The sequence below is a fragment of the Lacerta agilis genome, chromosome 2 (genome assembly GCF_009819535.1).
Source record: "Lacerta agilis isolate rLacAgi1 chromosome 2, rLacAgi1.pri, whole genome shotgun sequence".
In the NCBI taxonomy this organism is placed as follows: Eukaryota; Metazoa; Chordata; class Lepidosauria; order Squamata; family Lacertidae; genus Lacerta; species Lacerta agilis.
In genome coordinates, this window is record NC_046313.1 from 9,180,741 (window position 1) to 9,203,535 (window position 22,795).

The 22,795-nt window shown below is 47.1% G+C and overlaps 1 protein-coding gene across 1 annotated transcript; it reads right to left on the minus strand.

Moving 5' to 3' along the window:
* Window positions 1-312: 312 nt before the first annotated feature.
* Window positions 313-19,294, minus strand: LOC117040631 (pleckstrin homology domain-containing family A member 3-like). Its single transcript, XM_033138515.1, has 8 exons — window positions 19,096-19,294; window positions 16,750-16,866; window positions 14,594-14,749; window positions 11,476-11,612; window positions 8,636-8,806; window positions 5,582-5,625; window positions 3,389-3,546; window positions 313-1,565 (listed from the first exon to the last, which is right to left on the minus strand). The coding sequence occupies exons 1-8, from the start codon at window positions 19,133-19,135 to the stop codon at window positions 1,504-1,506; spliced, it is 885 nt and encodes a 294-aa protein (XP_032994406.1). The 5' UTR covers window positions 19,136-19,294; the 3' UTR covers window positions 313-1,503.
* Between the last annotated feature and the right edge of the window lie 3,501 nt (window positions 19,295-22,795).

Here is a 22,795-nt window from a genome sequence, read left to right on the forward strand (position 1 = left end):
TGCCGTTATGAGTCACCTGCACCCTGGTTCTGCGACAGGCTTTGGTGATGCAACAATTGTTTATATAAAAGAAACAACCACCTGTTCCTCGGTGCAGACAGGGAACATTTGCAGGTGCGCACAGACCCCCGATTTTGCCGCCGGTGTAGCAGGCGAGACGACCCGTCCGATCGCCACGCTTGCTACAGCCGTTTCAAGCAGCCAGGAGAACGGTTGTGGTTTTTTTGGGCTCTGCTTCTCCTACAGGAAAACACCGCCGGTGCCTCCTTCGAGCCCCGCAGGGAAAAAGCAACATATTGTCATGACGCAGTGTTTGTTTCAAAATTAGAGTCTTCATTCAAAATTAGAGTCTGATCTTTGGGCAGGGCTCGTCGTGGGAACGGGCTCCAGAGACTGGGGGTTTGCGGGGTGTCTGTGTGTGTGGAACGGGGAGGAAGGAACGAGAAAGGGAGAACCGCCCAAGATCCCTACAAAAACGGAGATGGCAGAGAAAACCCCACAAGACAAAACAAGAAGTTCCCGTACAGCAAACGACAGTAGAGTCAATTCAATGTTTGGTATGTGACTGGTTGCGTTCACCTGACCCCGGTCCCACGCTGTGCAGAGGGAAGCAGCCCAATGTTGCTGTGAGGTCAGATGTCCAAAGGGGCTGCTTTTCCTGCCTTGGACATTTGCTCAGGGCCAACGCCTCTGCTGAAGAGAAGCAGGGAGAAAGCATTGAGAGGAATTCTACAACCTGTCCTGCAAGTTCGATGTCGTGGTGTGTAAGTGTCTCTTTGGGGGAAGAGCGGCTTGCAGGAAGAGCCCTCTGCTGAGGAAGGAGGAAGAACGCTCAGCAAGGAGGTCCTTCCTAGGCAAAAAAAAGATCCTGGCCGAGAGTCAAACCAGCAGGGCACTTCCCAAGACATCCTGGAGCAAAGCAACTCTAAGGTTTGACTGAGCTACAGATCTTATGCCGGTGAGAGGGAAGAAGGTGCTCTACATCGGCCATAGACCGCGAGTCCCCGGGCTCCAGCTACACCGGTGACCAAACCCAATAAGAGCATAGGACCACTGGGGACAGGCCCCGGAGAGCGTTGGGGGAAACCTGTCCAATCAGAAGCTGCCCCCTCCAAGCATCCCAGGCTCTCGTCAGGCCTGCCGCTTCCATCACAACCAATCCAGCATGGAGAGCTAATCACTATCTCGCTGCCCAGACCCCATCCCTTCTCACGGAGGACTGCTTTGTAAAAGCCAGCGGACCTGGGCAGCGTTCTCAGACACACCTTGGCAACTACAAGACTGAAGCACAGAACCAAGTCTGGCCACCTACTCCTTGCCCTTCATGCACACCGCCTTCCTAGGAGCAAAGGATGCTAACACCATCGCACCCTGCAGGCCAAGGCTATTCCACAACTAGAGGAGGGAGCCTCGGGCCAGTTCTTCTAGCTAGCTAGCTAGCTAGCTAGCAGCAAGGAGGGCTCCAAAGTGTCGACAAGAGCTGCGGCAATGCCAATATCCAGATTACAGTCGTTGGTCCCCGCCAGCCGAGTCCACTGGAGAGTCCTGGGCCGACGAGAGGCCATCTGAGATGAAAAGAAGGAAGAAACTGGGAGTGAGAGAGAGTGGCGGCTTCCATTTCTGAGCACAGACATCCTACCAACACCTTCCGAGGCCACACACCCCACCCAGAGGCAAGGGGCTAGCAAAATCATGCAGAAGAGGAACTCTAACCATATATGTTTCCCAGATTAAATATGGGAAAGGTTAAGGGCTGGAACATTTGCTCTTTCTGCTTTCGCCAGGGGCAAACCAGCTCCACAATGTTTCTAAAAACCACCCCAAACTTGTTTGATCGTAGGTGACCGTGGGACAAGTAAGTGTTGTGTGCACACACCCAGGAGTGGCTCAGATGTTGTCCCGAAGGCCACAGCTCAGCCATGCCTGGTGCGCAGCGACGCCTTCTTCAACCCGCTTTCAACTCTTTAAAATTATTAATCAGTCTCCAGCCTAATTCCTTTGTTTGTTTCCCATCAACAAGGTCCTTGTAGTAAAGGTGAGATCTTAAATTCACTAGCAATGCAGGCAAAAAAAACCCTCCTTCTAGTACAATACCAGAGGTGGTTTTAAGGTAGCACGACTGGCTCAGCCGCACTGGGCGCCACAGCAATGCTGTAGAATGGCGGGTGCCAAATTTTAGTGCCGCACGGGGTGCCACTGAAATTTGAAAGCTCTGAGTCCGCCACTGACAATATTTCTTGATATAGAAAGTGTGCAAAGATGCTGCACGTGCGTTTGATGTGTACATGTGATCCCGTTCATGTGCCTTGCTGTGGATTCTTGACAGTCTTAATCTTCCAGGACTGAAGAGAGGGCACCATCCCTGGAATACATTGGGACTAAGTGCTGCGGTGTGTGTGTGCATACATGCGCGAAGGAAAGAGGCTCAGAACATGAGCCAGTTCTCCCTCGGCCATCCGGAGAAAGCCTGCTTGTGTCGGAACAAGCAAAGACAGCTGCGTCGAGAGGAAAAACAGACCCAGCGCGACAACACTCAGTTCCGCTGAATGTGTTTGCAAAGCAGGACAGGAATGAGGAGCACGGGCGACACTGGCTCTTGGGGAAGATTGTCTAGCACCTTCCCCCCCCCAATAATGCCTTTTGGAGGTGCCTTCATCGGAGCACGTTATCCCCTGGATATGGTGCAACTTCCACCAGTTGTTCCCCGTACGGCCTGGGACATGTCCCTTTTCTAACTTGGGGTTGTATCCTTTGCGCTATAGGATGGGGGCAGTGTCTGTGTGCGCAACAGCGTGCGTGGCAGGGGTGGGAGGAGTGGGATGGGCTGCGCGCAACAGAGTATGCGCTATTTTCGGCGACAGCTGTGTCTCCATTCTGCCCACAGACTCTGCTACCAAATTTCAATCCAAGGATCCTGGATGACAACGCCCTCCCTTCTCAACCCACAACGTTTGCAGGAGCAGGCAAGGGCGCAAGAGAGGCTCCCCCCCACCCCCCGCTCTCTCCCCCATGAGGTCCTAAACTATAAGGCTGGAGAAACAAGGAAGGACAAGTTAATTCCTGGTACTGGATCCAACTGCTCTTCCTTTTTGGCACCTCATCTTCTCGGCAGGGAGAGAGTTGCCGCTTGCTGGGTTAGATTACAATCCTAGTCCCAAACGCCCCAATACCCACCGGCACCCTCTCACCTTCAGTGGAAAGGCAGGCCCTGAGAATCCTCTCCGTCCCGTCAACCCTTTAATTATAATTGCTAATGGAAGAAAGGCCGCATACTCCAATTATTATTGTTTTTACAGGGCAGAGGGGAAGGCTGCCTGCCTACCAAAACTCACCGCCTCTCCCCTCCTCCCACGGTAACCTCATGCAGTTATCTGGTGGCAGCCCCTACCAACTGCTTCTTCAACGATGGTGCCGGGGGCGCTTTCGGACTGGGAACCCGGCTGCCCCCACTGCTGCGAGCGGAACATCACCATCTCCTCCAAGTTGCGCAGGACCGTCACGGTGCCCTTGGCGGGGGCGGGCAAGACCCGAGCCTGCTCCAGAGCTCTGCAAGGGAAGATGCAGTGCAATTGTAAACACATGGGACTTATCCCCGAGTAAGCATCCGTGGGGGAATAGGCACCTTGCGTAAGATAAATACAGACTGCAGAATTCATCCTTGGGCTTGGGCGGGGGGTGGGTGGGGGTGGAGAGAGGAAATAATAATAATAATATTTATTATTTGTACCCCGCCCATCTGGCTGGATTTCCCCAGCCACTCTGGGCGGCTTCCAACAAAAATCAGATACAAAAATATCACACATTAAAAACTTCCTTGAAAAGGGCTGCCTTCAGGTATTTTCTGAATGTCAGGTAGTTATCTATCTCCTTGACCTGTGATGGGAGGGCGTTCCACAGGGCGGGCGCCACTACCGAGAAGGCCCTCTGCCTGGTTCCCTGTAGCTTTGCTTCTCGCAGTGAGGGAACCGCCAGAAGGCCCTCGGCACTGGATCTCACTCCATAGCACAACACAAGGCATTTCCTGTTGCCCAGATCCAGTGTAGTAGTAGTAGTAGTAGTAGTAGTAGTAGTAGAAGAAGAAGAAGAAGAAGAGTTTGTATTTGATATCCCGCTTTTCACTACCCGAAGGAGTCTCAAAGCGGCTCACATTCTCCTTTCCCTTCCTCCCCCACAACAAGCACTCTGTGAGGTGAGTGGGGCTGAGAGACTTCAAAGAAGTGTGACTAGCCCAAGGTCACCCAGCAGCTGCATGTGGAGGAGCGGAGACGCGAACCCGGTTCCCCAGATAACGAGTCTGCCGCTCTTAACCACTACACCACACTGGCTCTCAGTGTAGAGAACAATCAGGCAACGGGACCACGAAATAAAACAGTTTAGAACCAAGGGGGTTTGGAATGTGGGCTCTGTCAGCTTGGAAAGTCTTCTAAGCAGGCCTGCTTTGTAATGGGGTTTGTCACTTGCCAGCAGGGCGGACTTGATTTAAATCATTTCGATTTAAATCACTAGTCAGTAAGACTTGATTTATATAATTTTTTAAAAAACTTTTTTTTACAGAAAGGCTTATTCTTGCTGGTATAACCTTAATATTTACACCCAGATGAAGGTTTCCTTTTTGGAATAATAAATTTCCAGAGTAGTTTTTTACAGTTATATCAAAATTTACTGATTTGGTAATACTATTAGAAATACATAGCCAGATAATTATGCAATTATTGTGAGGTTTAATAAGTTAACTGTTTTTATTTGGACAACTTTTCTGCTGTACTTTATTGCAAGGAGAAAAACAGTCATTTCCTTAATAAGAATTCAAACAATTTATTTAACTAAAACAACAACATTATAGCATATGTATCCTTTTTTTGTTAACTGATGTGGTTAAACAATTTGTTTTTTTTTTTAAAAAAAACTTACGACTGAGTTTTAGCACACATGAAAAACTTACAACAAATCCTTATTTCCTAATGAATAGCCTTTGGACTATAATGTAACTTAAATAGAAAATTACCTTTAGAATTATTTTTCTTCCAAAAAATAAATTTAAAAATCCAATTTAAATTTTTAAAAAAATCCTATTTTTTTAAAATAATAATTTATTTTTATCCACCCTACTTGCCAGCACTTCCCTCCCAGTCCCCTAACCCCTTTCCCAAGAGAAAAGCCTTACCCTTGAGAAAATAGGATATCTAGCAGCAAAGAGGGCATGAGGCACTTTGCAGGCCTTGAGTGAACCCAAGTCAAACCAACAGTCCTTTTAGCTCAGTTCTGGTGACACTGACAAGCAGTGGCTCTCCAGGGGTTTGAGCAGGGAACATTTCCAGCCCAGCCGGGAGATGCTGGGGGCTGAAGATGTGATCTTCTGCATGCTTTCTTGTCTAAGTACGATTCTTTGCGAAGGAGGGAGGCGAACTGGCAGAGAAAGGGGAGGGTGCCTTGCCAACTTTCTCAGCAAAGGCTCGAAAGGACCCACATTCCCCCCCCCCCCCCCGCTGAGCATTGCCCGAGAATGCTTGGGCAAAGCAAACAACTGAGTCGGGCGAGAGCGTTCCTGCCCATCACTTGTTACCTTCCTATGAGTGCTTACCTTTCTGACGAGGCTATGCCTGTGTGACTCATGGAACGCCTTACCTGGAAAAAAAAGTGGGGGGGGGGGAATTCCATGGCAATGAGAACGCAAACACAATGTAACAACGTCCTGATATTCCAGAAACAAAATAGAAAATTCTTTCCAGTAGCACCTTAGAGACCAACTGAGTTTGTCCTTGGTATGAGCTTTCGTGTGCATGCACACTTCTAGAGTTGCACATTTGTTTGTGAACCGAATCTGTATACTGCCCAGTAACCAATGCCCTCTGGGAAATGTGTGATTTAAAAACATAAAAATTGAAAAACGGGCCACATGCAAAAATCAGGCGGGCTATAAGACTATATAAAACCCTCCAAAAAACCCACACAACTAGCAAGCCGTACATTAGAAATCTTAAGATAATGCAGGAATAATTAGAACCTCTCTGCTGCGTTCACCCTCGCAAATGTGGATTAGGGTCACCACTCCAGACACAGCAAATTGAAAAATCATCAAATTACACTCATCATCCTTCAGCCTCTCCTTAACCAACCTGCTCCCGTTTACAAATGGAACACCTATTTTGCTTAAGCAAAATACTTTAAAAATTGATTGACCCAAATGAAGGCTGCAATTCTAACCCCACCTACTTGAATTCAATATGACAGACTTGTCATAGAACTGTTTAGGATTATGCTGCACTCAAGTGCTGCAGCACAAGTTGAAAGAAAGTCAACTTACAACAACAACAACAACAACAACAATTTATACCCCGCCCATCTGGCTGGGTTTCCCCAGCTACTCTGGACAGCTCCCAATAGAATATTAAAATCACGATGAATACACCAAACATTAAAAACTTCCCTAAACAGGGCTGCCTTCAGATGTCTTCTAAAAGTCAAATGGTTGTTTATTTCCTTGATGGGAGGGTGTTCCACAGGGCGGGCGCCACCACCGAGAAGGCCCTCTGCCTGGTTCCCTGTAACCTCACTTCTCACAATGAGGGAACTGCCAGAACCCACATTAGGTTTTTGAGATTGCTCTTTGGACTAACTGCAGTAGGAATGGGAAATGGGAGTTGGCTCATGCCTGATCTGCAGTAGCAGCGAACCAAGATTTGAAAGTGCCCCATTGTATAAGAGAGGAGTCTTCATTTCTCACTACAGATAAGCTCTCTCCAGACTACCCTCGGGTGCCATACAAAAACACACCATCACTTCTCATGCCAGGGTTTCTTCAAAACCTTAACATCATGAAAAATGGGGGTTCTCAAACTAGCTCTTCAATTAATACCCTCCCTGTAAGTCCAAGGGACCCAAGAGACTAAATTAACAAAGGTAAAGAACAGGGCACCACAGCAGGTAAAAGGTAAAGGACCCCTGGATGGTTAAGTCCCGTCAAAGGCGACTATGGGGTTGTGGCGCTCATCTCGGTTTTCAGGCCAAGGGAGCTGGCGTTTGTCCACAGACAGCTTTCCGGGTCATGTGGCCAGCATGGCTAAACTGCTTCTGGCACAACGGAACACTGTGACGGAAGCCAGAGCACACAGAAACACCGTTTACACCCAAATTCCCTGGTTAACACAACACCAATTACATGCCCTCTTAAACAATCCAACAGTATAATCAGCAGCAACTAGACCCCTGACAACCTTCAAAAACCTCATCCTAATGACAAAGGGACGCGGCAGAGGGCTGGTATCCGTAATATACAAAATACTACTCAAAAATCCCACGAGCTCCCTAGACACAATCAAAAAACAATGGGACAATGACATAGGATATGAAATCAACCCCACGCAATGGACCAGAATGTGGTCTAAACCCCCCTTTAAATCCATATCAACAAAAAGAAGAGAACTCACCCTAAAACTAACCTACAGATGGTATCTAACGCCAAGAAAATTTGCGCTAATACGCCCAGGAACCTCACCAAAATGCTGGAGAGGGTGCAACTCCACAGGCACATACTTCCACATGTGGTGGGAGTGCCCCAAAATCCAAACATTCTGGACAACAACCACACGAGAAATATGTAAAATAACCAATCAAGTGCTAGAAACCACCCCAGAATTGGTCTTACTAAACATCTTCCAAGACAATAATGCCCACTTACAACACAAAGAACTCACAATCCATCTACTCTCAGCATCCAGAAACATCATAACCAGACACTGGAAAGACCTGACAGGAGCAAACATGGACCAATGGTACCAAGTAGTATGGGAAACAGCCCTACTAGAAAAACTAACCAGTAACCTGAAACTGACACGGGGACAAACAGAAGAAGACACCTTCACCCTGGTATGGTTCCCCTTCATCACACACACATCCCGACAAGACAATGACAAAAATCTACCGACAGCATACAAATCAATATGGCTAACGTGATCCAAACCACCCACCCACCCCACTCACACAGGAAACCAAAGATCACCACAGCCAACCACAAATGAACAATCACACCCCACGCCAACCCCGACCTCTCTCACCACCAAAGGAGCACAAGTGAACAACAGAGAACCTACACAAACATTGCTGACACCAAACCCTACTCATATTAAGTAAAATAGAAACATCGTCACCCCACCCCACCTATCTCCCCATCCCTCCCACCCCTCTCCCCCTTTTCTTCCTAATGTCTCAACAACAAAAACTGATTTGTAAAAATGTTATGTGGAAAAATACGAGAGAGACATTGCACTACCTTTGTAAATCAAGAAAATATTTAATAAAAATATATATTTTTAAAAGAAACGCCGTTTACCTTCCCGCCGGAGCGGTACCTATTTATCTACTTGCACTTTGACATGCTTTCAAACTGCTAGGTTGGCAGGAGCTGGGACCGAGCAACGGGAGCTCACCCCGTCGTGGGGTTTCGAACCGCTGATCATCAAGCCCAAGAGGCTCAGTGGTTTAGACCACAGCGCCACCCACTCCCACCGCAGCAACACGCTTGTGAAATTCCCTTTCCAATGAATGTTATATATGTATTTTGCATTTCAGGCTTTAATCTGTTAGCACTTCCTATCCGTGTGGAAAGGCAGAATATAAATACGATGATTGGACTCACCCGGTGAGAATGTGGGAGTTTGGTGCCCACAAAGTCGAAAGGCTGGGGGACTGTCAAAGGATGGTACAGCTCAGGAGCCAATCGGGTGTTTGCAAATTTCATGCACTCTTCTAGCGTGGAGATGAACTGGCTGCAGGTTGCTCGCAACAGGGATGACGCTTCATTCATCTTCTGGAGGAAGCCAAGAGCGGGAGGAGGAGTGAGCAAGAGTAGGAAGCCCAGGGCCAGTTCAAAGATTCTGCTGCTAAGGTAACCTAGCTCTGCGCCACCTTAGTGCCCATACTGTGGGCGGGGGGAGCTTTCAAATAAACGGTTCTGTACGTGAAAACTAAGACTGCGCAGCCAAGTGGGAGGGCTGCCCCACAAGCACCGCAATGAACAAATGGGGTGCTGCCAAGACGCACTGAGCTCAGTACAGACCAACCTCCTTCTCTCAAGGTGGCAGGAGTAGTTCACCCACTCCTTTGGCACTGGCTCTCCAAAGTTACAACTTTGAACACCGCTGCGGATGGCGTCGACTAGCAGTAGTGCCCTGTCGGTTTTCCACCCCAAGAGAACAAAAACGTCTTGGACCAATCCTGCCCTTGCTGCATCTACTAGCCACATCCACAGCAGGAACAGCTGCCTCTCATAACCCCAAAGCATCTCTGAATATAACCGTGGTGCCTTATGGATTGTGGGCTGGGCTTCTGTTCCTTAATTCCAAGGGCTACAACAATCCTGGGCTGTTTCCTCTTGGATCTGCTATAGCAGGAATGGAGAACCATCAGCACTCCACAACTTCTATTATCTCCAACCACGGACTGTGGCAGCTGGGCTGAGGTTCAGCAGGCCAACGTTCCGCATTCCTGCCCGACAGAGGTCAGAGGCATAGCTGTCAACCTTCCCTTTTTTTGCGGGAAATTCCCCTATCAGTACTATAGTCTATTTGCAGGCATGTCCAACAGGTAGATCGTGATCTATTGGTAGATCACTGGACGTCTGTGGTAGATCACTGGTAGATCACTGGCACCCCCCAAAGAAACTCAGCAACTTTGGCTCCCCTAAAAAAAGCTCTACATCTTTGCCCTGAAGCCCCCAAAACAGGGCTTTCCTTCCTAAACAAAGCTCAACTTTGACCCGAACCCCCCAAAACATGGATGGCTTTCCTTCCTAAAAAAAGCTCAACAACCTCAACCTGAACCCCCCCAAAAGGGGGTAGATCACTGCCAGTTTTTAACTCTGTGAGTAGATCGCAGTCTCTTGGAAGTTGGCCACGCCTGGTCTATAGTATAGTACTGATAGGGGAATTTCCCACAAAAAAAGGGAAGGTTGACAGCTATGGTCAGAGGGAGACCACGTTTTGCTCACAAATGACCCAGCGGGGTACGTTCTCCGCTAGGCACCCTGGAACAGAGGAGTGGGGAACCTTTGGCCCACCAATATGTTCCTGGAATAAAACAGCCCATCAGCCCTTGCAGTCATGGCCAATGGGCAAGGATGCTGGGAGTTGGAGTTCAGAAACATTATTGTTTTATTTATACCCCGCCCATCTGGCTGGGTCGCCCCAGCCACTCTAGGCGGCTTCCAACACACACAAAAATAATAATAAAACATCCAACATTAATAGTAACAATCAGATCCTACATGAAAAGTCACAATAACTTTAAAATAAACAACTTACACCAAATAAAGCAGTATGCAATAATAATCCAATAGTAAACACTAAAATTAAACAGTGGCAGGTAATAATTAAACAGTTTACACTTATCAATTACAATGAAGAATTACTCATCTATAATCGACAAAAATAGCAGCAAACCACAATACCTAAAATACCACAAATCATAAATTAAAAAACAAGGACACGCAACTTATTGTTATTGTTGTTATTATTATTATATCCTGGCAAATAGAATCATAGAATCATAGAGTTGGAAGAGACCACAAGGGCCATCCAGTCCAACCCCCTGCCAAGCAGGAAACACCATCAAAGCATTCCTGACAGATGGCTGTCAAGCCTCCGCTTAAAGACCTCCAAAGAAGGAGACTCCACCACACTCCTTGGCAGCAAATTCCAAATAGAAGGGGAAGAAATGGAGGCAGTTAGAGATTTTACTTTCTTGGGCTCCATGATCACTGCAGATGGTGACAGCAGCCACGAAATTAAAAGACGCCTGCTTCTTGGGAGGAAAGCGATGACAAACCTAGACAGCATCTTAAAAAGCAAAGACATCACCTTGCCGACAAAGGTCCGTATAGTTAAAGCTATGGTTTTCCCAGTGGTGATGTATGGAAGTGAGAGCTGGACCATAAAGAAGGCTGATTGCCAAATAATTGATGCTTTTGAATTATGGTGCTGGAGGAGACTCTTGAGAGTCCCATGGACTGCAAGAAGATCAAACCTATCCATTCTTAAGGAAATCGGCCCTGAGTGCTCACTGGAAGGACAGATCCTGAAGCTGAGGCTCCAATACTTTGGCCACCTCATGAGAAGAGAAGACTCCCTAGAAAAGACCCTGGTGTTGGGAAAGATTGAGGGCACAAGGAGAAGGGGACAACAGAGGATGAGATGGTTGGACAGTGTTCTCGAAGCTACCAACATGAGTCTGAGCAAACTGCGGGAGGCAGTGGAAGACAGGAGTGCCTGGCGTGCTCTGGTCCATGGGGTCATGAAGAGTCAGACACGACTAAACAACTAAACAACAACAAATCCCTCAACTCTCCTCCCAGCTGCTTCTGCTGTTCTCATCTGCTGGGCCAAAGGTTCCCCACACCTGCTGGAACAGGTGCTTGGAGCATTCAACGTTCACTGATGCTCCGACCCCCAAACTGCATGATCCCTCCAAAGCTGCCCTCACCTGGAGGTCCAGAGGGGAGCCATTGTCTTGAGGATGTGTTGCATCCTGTACGGCGAGGACCTGCTGTGTCAGCACGTCGCAATACAGTCGCAGTTCGGACAGTTTCCTCCCAAGGGACTCGTTGCTTAGGTCCAGATCTGAGGAAGACAAGCAAGCAGAGCAAGAACTGAAAAAGGGATCGTAGAGGAAATTAGCAGCGTGCACAAAGAAACTCTTCCCTTTTGCTGAGAGGAGAAGAGAGCTGCTGTTTATAACAGCCGAGTGCAATGAAATTTCTTTTTGGAGTAGAAAGGAGTGGTGACACGTACCCAAAAAAAGGGAGGGCACAGAAAAACATGCCACAGCTTTACTGCCAGCTGAAACTCTTGGAGGGTGTGGGATTAATGCATTGCAGAGTCATAACTAACTGGTTGAACTTGGCAGTCAAATAACATTTGCTCCCTGTGCCACAATGCCCTCTGGTGGGCCATCAAGGATTCCAAGGGGAAAGTGTCCCTAGTGATAGTTACAGGTAGGTAGCCGTTTTGGCCTGCCATAGTCAAAACAAAAATAAAAAAATTCCTTCCAGTAGCAGCTTAGAGACCAACTAAGTTTGTTCTTGGTATGAGCTTTCGTGTGCATGCACACTTCTTCAGGTATCTGAAGTGTGCATGCACACAAAAGTTCATACCAAAAACAAACTTACCGCATTTTTAGCTTCATAGGGCGCACCGGACCATAGGGCGCACCTCGTTTTCAGAGGAGGAAACAAGAAATTTTTTTTTCTGGTTTTCCTCCTCAAAAAGCCCTGGTTTTTTGAGGATCAGCTAAAGGTTTTGCAGCTTTTTTTGCAAAGGGAAAAGCCCTGGTTTTTTGAGGATCAGCTAAAAGTTTTGCAGCTTTTTTGCTAAGGGGGAAAAGCAAAGCTCCTTTTGCAAAGGGGGAAAAGCAAAGAGGAAAAGCTCTGTTTTTATGGGGTTCAACTCACATTTCTGCAACTTCTAAAGGAAAGGGAGCCTTTTCTACAGTTTCCAGACAGATAATCTAATCAGCCAGTCATATGTCGCTGGGGAAACAAACAACCTCCCTCTGCAGCACATTCAACAATGGAGGCCTGGGCAAGAGGGCGGGGCCGAAAGGGAGCCGGGACTCTTATCTCTCTCCCGATCTCTTGCTGATCAGCTGCTGAGTGGGGTCCTTTCAACACCCCCTTTTCTCTTTGTAAAATAAAAAAGCATGATCCTCTTTTGGCCCCTGGGCAATTCAGCTCCAGGGACCACCATTCACTCCACAGATATTTCCCCTTACTTTTTAGGAGGAAAAAAGTGCGTCTTATGAAGCAAAAAATACAGTAGTTGGTCTCTAAGGTGCTACTGGAAGGATTTTATTTTTATTTTTGTCCCTAGTGATAATACCGCAAATGTCATTTCTACTGCAAGTAGAGAACACAACCAATTTTGTACTGCACTGGGTGGTTTGTTTCTGTAGCCTGCAAACTCGCTGCTTCCCAAAGGTTCAGGGAGAGTAACAAAAGGAAAAATATATTTAAAATCAGTAAAATAAAAGAAAGACTTCATCTGAGTGGTTCCCAAACTTTCTGCCTCCTTCCCCCACCGCCCAAGGACCATTTCAAAGTTGCTGATCGTCTTCAGAGACCATCTAATGGCTTTTCTGCCTGCTGTAGCGACTCTAATGGGCTGTGTTTGTATATATACTGCTTCTTTTACTTCTTATATTGCACCAGATGGCATCACAAGCTGCATTCCACAGAATCCAAATTGTAACACAATATAAGAAATAAAACACTCAATAAAATACAATTAGAAATCAATATGAATATTTTATGCAGGCACACCACGGACCACCTGAATGAAGCTTGCAGACCATTGGTGCTCCATGCACCACAGTTTGGGAACCTCTGATCTCAGTGTTTTTAAAACACGCCCCCCCCCCCCCCAGGGCGTGCTGAATTTTTCAACTTTCAACTTCCAAAAATGAGGGGCGCTAAAAAGTTGCAACACAACTTGGGGAATTCCAAAGATAGCTTGGTTAAAGTTCAGTCTTGCTTGGCAAGCAAAACGTGGGCAAAACCGCATTGCTGCTGTTGGCATCCGTCTGTCTCGAGAGACAACAGGAGAGGGCATCATCCGGAGTAAAATCAAACGGTTCGAGAGTTGCAGCACTTCCTGTGCCAGTGCCATGTTAGCTTGACATACGGTCTGATTCTCCCATTCTTTCCAGGGATAGATCAGGTGTTCAAGGAGAAACTGTTGAAATCAGACTGGGAGAATCTAGTTAACTGGTTACTTTCTCTTCCCCAACAAGGTCGCCAAGGCACACGCAAGACCCACAGGCTTAGACTGAGTTGAGAGCCCTCAAGTGGACCAAGCAGGATCAAGGATGTTTGCTAAGGAGGTGTGAGACTTAAACACCTCACTCTTATCACGGTAAAGTTCCCACCTTACATTCCCCCAGCTCTGCCAACACCATCCTCGGATCAAAATAAAAAATTCTTTCCAGTAGTACCTTAGAGACCAACTGAGTTTGTTCTTGGTATGAGCTTTCGTGTGCATGCACACTTCTTCAGATACACTGAAACAGAAGTCACCAGATCCTTAAATATAGTGAGGGAGTGGGGAGAAATAGACTGGAAAGAGACTGGAAATAGACTGGAAAGAGAAGTGGCTGAATTGCAACTAATCACCAAACTTAAAACCATGGAGAAACTGGTCTGAACAAAGACATTGGATTCTTATCTCATTATACATAACAAAGCTATCTTTAGCCATCTCACCCCTTGCCTTTCCCTGCAAGACTAATTGCAGCGTTAAGTCGTCAACAGGTTTTCCACACCTATCAGCTGATCACCCATTCCCACCACCCTCTGAGTAATACCCCTCCCCACTCCCTCACTATATTTAAGGATCTGGTGACTTCTGTTTCAGTGTATCTGAAGAAGTGTGCATGCACACGAAAGCTCATACCAAGAACAAACTCAGTTGGTCTCTAAGGTGCTACTGGAAAGAATTTTTTATTTTGTTTCGACTATGGCAGACCAACACGGCTACCCACCTGTAACATCCTCAGATCTCAGCTTTCCAAACTCTTGTCAGGACAAAGCTATTAGCAAAGAACCAACCTCTTTCTTTCTGGCTCCTGCTGTCCCCGAGGCAGGCCTTGGAGCTGCCCAAAGCCACGAGCCATTTCTGTCTCTCAGCGGCGCCTCCTGCCTTCAGGTAGAAGTACTGCTCGCCAGGGATGACCAGCTCCATGCGAGTGGGGTCAGTAGTGTGCACTATGGAAGCAGTTAGGGAAAAGAGAGCAGAGAGGATGTTGAGATGCCAGTGGCTTCATACACAAGAGGCAGGGCAGCATCCCAAATAGTCCTTCCAGTACTGCAATGGACTGTCCCCTCCCTCTCCCCTTCCCATATGCCCCCCCAATACTCTCTAGAGCATTCTTCCTCAACCTCAGCCCTCCAGATGTTTTTGGCCTACAACTCCCATGATCCCTAGCTAGCAGGACCAGTGGTCAGGGATGATGGGAATTGTAGTCTCAAAACATCTGGAGGGCCGAGGTTGAGGAAGCTTGCTCTAGAGGGTTGGGAAACCTCAGAAAACAGATTTAAGGAGGTATGTGGGGGGAGAGGAAGGTGACAGAGGCGTAGCTAGGGGAGGCGGGGGGCAATGGGCGCCACACTGGGGGGGCACTTACCACGGGGTCTACAGCATGCCTGAACCATGGCAGTGTGGGGCTTGTGTTAGCCCGACACCTCCTCTTCAGCCACCATGCAGGACCACTGCAGGTGGTGGACGGACTCCTTGGAGGGTGTGTGGCACATCCCGCCCCCATGGGTGGCTTGCTCCGCCCCCGGGCGCAGGGCATACATGCCGCCCCGGATGACCGAGCGGCTAGCTACGTCACTGGAAGGTGAAGTTCTGTACACACCCATAATTCCTTGTCCTGGTGGCATTATTTCATGGGATACCTCCGTCTGGTGATACACAAGCACACTTCTGAATTCTACGCTGTGGGTTAAAGCACAGAGCCTAGGGCTTGCTGATCAGAAGGTCGGTGGTTCAAATCCCCACGACGGGGTGAGCTCCCGTTGCTCGGTCCCAGCTCCTGCCCACCTAGCAGTTCGAAAGCACGTCAAAGTGCAAGTAGATAAATAGGTACCGCTCCGGCGGGAAGGTAAACAGCGTTTCCGTGCGCTGCTCTGGTTCGCCAGAAGCGGCTTTGACATGCTGGCCACATGACCCGGAAGCTGTACGCCAGCTCCCTTGGCCAATAAAGCAAAATGAGCGCCGCAACCCCAGAGTCGGAAACGAATGGAGTTAATGGTCAGGGGTCCCTTTACCTTTACCAGTATGGAAATGCACCAGGAATTACAGACAATTCCAACAAGAAAGAAAAGTGGGAGGCATCTAAAGAAACCAGTGCGGCTGCATAAGGAGCTGAGATTTAAGAAGGGCATGTGCAAGAAATGGAAGAAAGGGGAAATCACAAAGGAAGAGTATACATGAGTAGCCAAAAGTTGCAGGGATAAGGTCAGGCAGGCCAAAGCTCAGAATGAGCTCAGGCTTGCAAGAGAGGCTAATAATAATAGGTTTCTTGGCTATGTTCAAAGCAAGAGGAAGAACAAGCAAGTAGTTGGTCCTCTGCATGGAGAAGCCGGAGAAACTCTATTGGGCAACAGAGAGAAGGTGGAACTGCCCAACACGTACTCTGCCTCTGTCTTCATCCAAAAGGAAAGCAGTGTCCAACTTGTTGATAACAGAATAAATGATGCAAGGAGAGAGCTGCAGCCCAAGGTAGGAAAAGAGGTGGTAAAGGAACACCTAGCGACTTTAAATGAATTCAGATCCCCAGGGTCTGCTGAGCTGCATTCAAGGGTACTAAATGAGCTTGCAGATGCAATCTCATAGCCTATATCTATAATCTTTGAGAATTTTTGGAGAACAGGTGAGGTCCTTGCAGACTGGAGGCAGGCAAATGTTATCTCTGTCTTCAAAAGGGGGGAAAGAAGACCCAGGTAAGTACTGGCAGGTCAGCTTGATGTCAATACCTGGAAAAGCCCAAGAACAGTTAATTGAACAGTCTGTGGCCATCGGTTATGGATGCTTTAGCTGAGAGTCCTGCACTGCAGGGAATTGGACCCTTGGGGTTCCTTCTAACTCTGCAATACTATGATTTTGGAGGCAGGTTAATAACATTTGTGGGCTTATTTATAAGGTGACATTTAAACGGCTTCCCTCCCCCCCCCCTTGCCCAAGTAGCACAAAATGCCCCAACCTTTGATCTCACACACAGCCATCTTGATGCTGCCTTTGCTGCCCTTTCCCACGTCATCCTGTGAATCATAATAGGAGAGGATGCCATTCTCTAGTACGAAGTATCGTGGCTGCCAACCTGTGGTGGGAGGAGAGGGGAAAAGAGAGATGGGTTCTCTCACCAGCAGTTTCCAAGCAGAATCATAAATTAAATTAAATTACCCGCATGTAAACAGGAACATGATTGAACGATTCCTTTTGCATACACGTATATTGCAGCACTCATTCCTAAGTGAGGTGGGGAGAGTCTAAGTGGGAGATCTTCCAAAGTCCTACTGGTAAGAAAAGGAAGAGGTGTTTCCTTCCCTATGCAGTTCTTTAGAACAAAACAAAACAAAAAAAACCCTGCCTTTCCCACACCCTTAAAACACAATCTCCAGGTTGGCTGGGGAGAGAGATCCTAGTGTTCTCTGAAGATCGAAGTGGAACACCCTGTTTTGGGCTTAAAACAGTACAACCCTAGCATTAGAGCTAAGCCTGCAGGGCTTTCCACAGGTGTAGCAGGGGCCTGTGAAGTTGGCATGCCCCTTGACAAGGTGAAGCTTTCCTCCGCTAACAGATATACAACTCCAGCCGTTCCCAACGCCCTCCAGCTAGCAGATCCGAGGGTTAGAAAGCAAGGTGTATAAAGCCATCCTACATCTTCATCTTTGAACTCAGTGTCATCAAAAGCTCATGCAGACATACTTCAATACAATTTTAAAAATTAGAGGTTTTTAAAAAACAAAATACAGTAAAGCTAAGGGTTAGGGGATGCAAAGAGCATGTGGCCCTCTGGATGCTTTTTTTTTACTCCTGCTCCCATCATTCCCAGCCTGCAGAGTCAATGATCAAGGATGATGGGAGATGTAGTCCAGCCACATCTGGAGGGCTACATGTCCCCCACTCCTGACACAGGTATATGTGCTTTAACCATAAATACACAAAACATCACCATGGGGATGTAACACTGACTATAAATAGTCTTTTTTTAAACCAGCTTTGTAAGGCAGTATTTGTTTATTTTCTTGGGAGATTGCAGCCCACTCTTGTCATTGCTCTGACAAAACCCTGTAGCATTTGCTAGAGAAGATCTCCTGTGCATTTATCAAATGCATGACAAGAAGATGCTCCACAAGCAAAGTCCCCCCCCCCCCACAGCATGCTGGAAAGAACTGGCCACCCCACGTCTTGCTTTGCTTCTGTATTTGTGGGCACGCCTCCTATGGGAAGTGCTCAGAAAACTACAATGAGAAATACAGAAAAACCATGGAAGACAAGACTCCTAGTTGACATCATGGACGACTCATCCTGCTCAGGAGCACCAGGAAATAATAATAATAATAATAATAATAATAATAATAATAATAATAATGAATTTTTATTTCTACCCTGCCCTTCCCAATTCAAAGACCGGGCTCAGGGCGGCTAACAACAAATATAACAGCATAAAAACAAACATCAGTGGGATCCCCAGGGCTAACTGGCCAGGTTAGTCATGCTAGGCCAGTAAGGAGACCAGGGAGGAATGTTAATGTAGGGTTTCTTCAGAAAAAAGGGAAGGGGAAAAGGAATAGGAGATCAGGCTAGATTAAAGGCCAGGCGGAATAACTCTGTCTTACAGAGTATTCCACCAGGTCGGAGCCAACACTGAAAAAGCCCTGGCCCTTGTGGAGGATAATATGGCTTCTTTTGGGCCTGGGACCCTTAAACTCTTGTTATTTGTGGACCTTAAGGTCCTCTGTGGGGCATACCAGGAGAGGCGGTCCCGTAAGTACGAGGGTCCTAAAGTGAGGATTTACAATGGAGAGGTGGTCCAGCACGGCCCTAACCCTTTAAGCACACACACAAATGAAACCACCAAACAGATGTCAGTGGGTGACACTTATTCCTTCCCCGCATCTCCATTGCTGGAGAAAGAGCTGCACCCGTTGAATTTCTCCCAGTTACGCAACTGCTACAAGGCGCAGAGGAAAGATGGCAGCCCTTAAAACCTTTGGCTGGGGGAAGGAGCGGGTTCAAGTGAGATTCGGCTTCCTGGAAAGGGATGTAAGGATTAAGTCGCACAATGAGAAAGGGAGCATTTTAGGGGGCTGGGGTTACGGGGCTAGGGGTGGGAGGGAGCCCGGACTCCTGGGTTCTATCCCCTGCCCTCTGGGATAGCTGGGTTGCTAAGGAACGCGAAGAAAGGGGTACATATGATGGGGGGGGGGGTGCAAGCGGATCCATGCGGGGGAGCAGGAGGCGAAGAAGGCAGAGGAGGACGCCTCCCCAAATGCAAAGCCCGACCCACTTGAGGACTCTCTCTCTCTCTCTCTCTCTCCCTCACCAGAAAGATAGTTGGTCCATTTCAGCAGCGCTCCCTCCATCACCAGCCCGGCTCGCTTACTGCCGCCGGTGCGCCGAGCAGAGCCAATTACGGCTTCAGGCCGGTGGGGCCCGACCAATCGCGGGGCAAGTTGAGGGCGGCGACCAAGAACGGGGGGGGAAAGGGGACTTGCAGGGACGCGGGAGGGAAGCTACGTAGGAACCAATCAGGCTGGGAAACGAGTCGGGGACACAAAAGCTGGACGGACCAGAGGGAAAAAGGAACGCTCGGAGCCTTCCTCCGCGCAGTGGCTTATGGGCAATGTAGTCCCAATGGTCGCAGGGCCCTAGCACTCCGCGAGCACGTAATGGGCAGCCCCTGGACACTGTTGTAGAAACTCTGAGTCCCCTAAGTCCATGATCCGTCAATTAAGAATGGATGGAGGCAGGAGAAGGAAAGAAGAAGATATTTATTTTCCTTGTTGCAACAGTTTCCCCCATCCCTCCTTTTCAAAGAGGTTAGGACCCAGAACAAGGGTGTGAAAGTAGTTTTAATTACAGGTAGGTAGCCGTGTTGGAACTGGATATGGAATAACTGATTGGTTCAAAATTGGGAAAGGAGTACGACAAGGCTGTATATTGTCTCCCTGCTTATTTAACTTATATGCAGAATTCATCATGCGAAAGGCAGGGCTGGATGAATCCCAAACCGGAATTAAGATTGCCGGAAAAAAATATCAACAACCTCAAATATGCTGATGATACAACCTTGATGGCAGAAAGTGAGGAGGAATTAAAGAACCTTTTAATGAGAGAGCGCAAAATATGGTCTGAAGCTCAACATCAAAAAAACTAAGATCATGGCCACTGGTCCCATCACCTCCTGGCAAATAGAAGGGGAAGAAATGGAGGCAGTGAGAGATTTCACTTTCTTGGGTTCCATGATCACTGCAGATGGTGACAGCAGTCACGAAATTAGAAGACGCCTGCTTCTTGGGAGAAAAGCAATGACAAACCTAGACAGCATCTTAAAAAGCAAAGACATCACCTTGCCAACAAAGGTCCGTATAGTTAAAGCTATGGTTTTCCCAGTAGTAACGTACGGAAGTGAGAGCTGGACCATCAAGAAGGCTGATCGCCGAAGAATTGATGCTTTTGAATTATGGTGCTGGAGGAGACTCTTGAGAGTCCCATGGACTGCAAGAAGATCAAACCTATCCATTCTTAAAGAAATCAGCCCTGAGTGCTCACTAGAAGGACAGATCCTGAAGTTGAGGCTCCAGTACTTTGGCCACCTCATGAGAAGAGAAGACTCCCTAGGAAAGACCCTGATGTTGGGAAAGATGGAGGGCACAAGGAGAAGGGGACGGCAGAGGATGAGATGGTTGGACAGTGTTCTCGAAGCTACTAACATGAGTTTGGCCAAACTGCGAGAGGCAGTGAAGGATAGGCGTGCCTGGTGTGCTCTGGTCCATGGGGTCACGAAGAGTCGGACACGACTGAACAACAACAAAAGCTGTGTTGGTCTCCCATAGTCGAAACAAAATTAAAAAAAAATCCTTCCAGTAGCACCTTAGAGACCAACTAAGTTTGTTATTGGCATGAGATTTCGTGTGCATGCACACAAAAGCTCATACCAATAACAAGCTTAGTTGTCTCTAAGGTGCTACTGGAAGGAATTTTTTTAAGTAGTTTTAAATAAGACTTTAGATATTGCCCAGCCCCCTAGCCAAAGACCACCCAAAAATCATCATCCATAGGTCACGGAAAGAGGCGGTCTACAACAGACATTTGAAGGTGTGGCTTGGCTTCTGTCTGACAAGATACCTGGTAATGGTCACTGAATGCATTCCCTGCCCAGTCTGGGTCATTCTTTCAAGATGGTAAAGACCTTAGTTCTTGAATCCAGGTCAGAGGATGCATACATAAAATATGTCCTTAATACAGGATTTGTAAGTGAAAAGAACTACTGGGAAAGCTTTCTCTGAGGTATTTCCTTCCGCAGAGGAAATATTTAGAATCATTAGGAGCCAACATGGCTTTTGGGATTGTTCTATAGTCCATCAAACACTGCCCACTAGTGTGGACAGGGAAACAGCAAGGCAGATTTTGGAGTCCTAAAACTGAGAGTGCCTCATGTGTGCATAATTTTTCACACAGAAACAGTGACTCGTGTACACATAAATGTTCCAGTGTGCACACATCTGTAGTTACACGCCCTTAAGCTTCATGTCAAGCTGCAGACTGCAAATTCTATATACACTTACTTGGGAATGATTCCATTAAATCCGTTGAAATTACTTTAAAGAGGTTAAGATTCCCGCCGCCACCCCCAATAAGTGCAGGAAGACCTGCACCAGCAGCTGGTACTTCCAGGAGGCTGGGGAAGAGACTATCATTGTCCTCCCCAACATTTGCGTTTGTGCTACTGTCTGCTGTCTCTGAAGGGGAGATGCGGGAGCCAGTTGTATGTCGTCTAGCCTGTATGCCAGCTGTATGTCATCTGCGCTTCCCAGCTGAACTGCATTTAAGACAGCTTCTTGGAGTGCAGCAAAACCAGTACCAGAAACTTTATTGTCAGTTAACTTTCATTTTTGCCATTTATTCATGTACTTAAGCCTAGATTGGTGGTTTGGTTTGGTGTTTTGTTTTGTTTGTAATACTGAATTTATTCTGTAACTTGCAGGAGATATATATATATATATATATATATATATATATATATATAGTGTTTTTTTGGGGGGGTCATTCTGTATACGTACTTGCATTTCCAGTGTTGCATTTTTCATGTGTTGATTCCACCCCCCCACCCCCCGCAAGCCGTTTTGGGGATGCAGCTTGTTGTGGGAAAAGTGGCATATAAAGTAAAAACCAATCGGTCAGGAACCCTAGATACCCTGGATAGTTGGTGGAGTGTGAGGCTCTTAATCCCAGGGTCATGGGTTTGAGCCCCACATTGGGAAGAAGAGCCCTGCGTTGCAGGGGTTGGGAGTAGATGACCCATGTGGTCTCTTCCAATTCTACAATTCCATTATTCCTTGTTTCACCGGCGGCTTCATCCATCATTATTGTGTTTAAGCCGAACGTCACTTTGGCAGTGTGTGGGTGCTTATGCAACATTCATGGGCGTAGACCTCAGAAATGATTGAAAAGCATTTTTAAAAAAACCTCAGTTAACTGTAGTTTTACCCCCCCCCCCAGCAGAAGCCTGCCCCCCATTAGGTTATATTTCGGGGGGGAATTTTACCCACGATCTCCCAATGAAGCTCAACAACTTTTTAGGTGATCTCCCCAAAAATAGCTAAACAACCTTTTGCCCCCCACCCCCTTAACAAAAACCGTCTATGCCCATGGCAACCAGGGCCGGATTTAGGTTTGATGAGGCCCTAAGCTACTGAAGGTAATGGGGCCCTTTATATGTCCAGCTGTTCTTTGTCAACAACAAATTGTCGCTGTTTTTATGTTGAATATATGCTATATGGTAATTTATGGACCTAATAGGTATCTAAAGCCATTTGCACATAACAAAATATGTATTTTATCAAAGTAATTGTTGAACTGAACTACAGTTAAGAAGAAGTATATTAATAGTGAAATAATTATTAAGCTCTAACTTAAAATGATTTTTTTATTCATAACAAACTTAATAATGCAAACACTGGCATTTGGCAATAACAAAAGTTCCTTTAGAAACACAATTTACAAAGACTCATAATCTAGTC

What these genes read in the sequence shown, in the direction of transcription:
- LOC117040631 (XM_033138515.1), bottom strand. Translation starts at nt 19,135, where the DNA reads ATGGAGGGAGCGCTGCTGAAATGGACCAACTATCTTTCTG. An exon ending in GCTCCCCTCTGGACCTCCAG is followed by an intron (nt 8,807 to 11,475) that starts GTGAGGGCAGCT and finishes GGCTTCCTCCAG; the next exon opens with AAGATGAATGAAGCGTCATC. An exon ending in CATCGTTGAAGAAGCAGTTG is followed by an intron (nt 1,566 to 3,388) that starts GTAGGGGCTGCC and finishes TTTTCATCTCAG; the next exon opens with ATGGCCTCTCGTCGGCCCAG.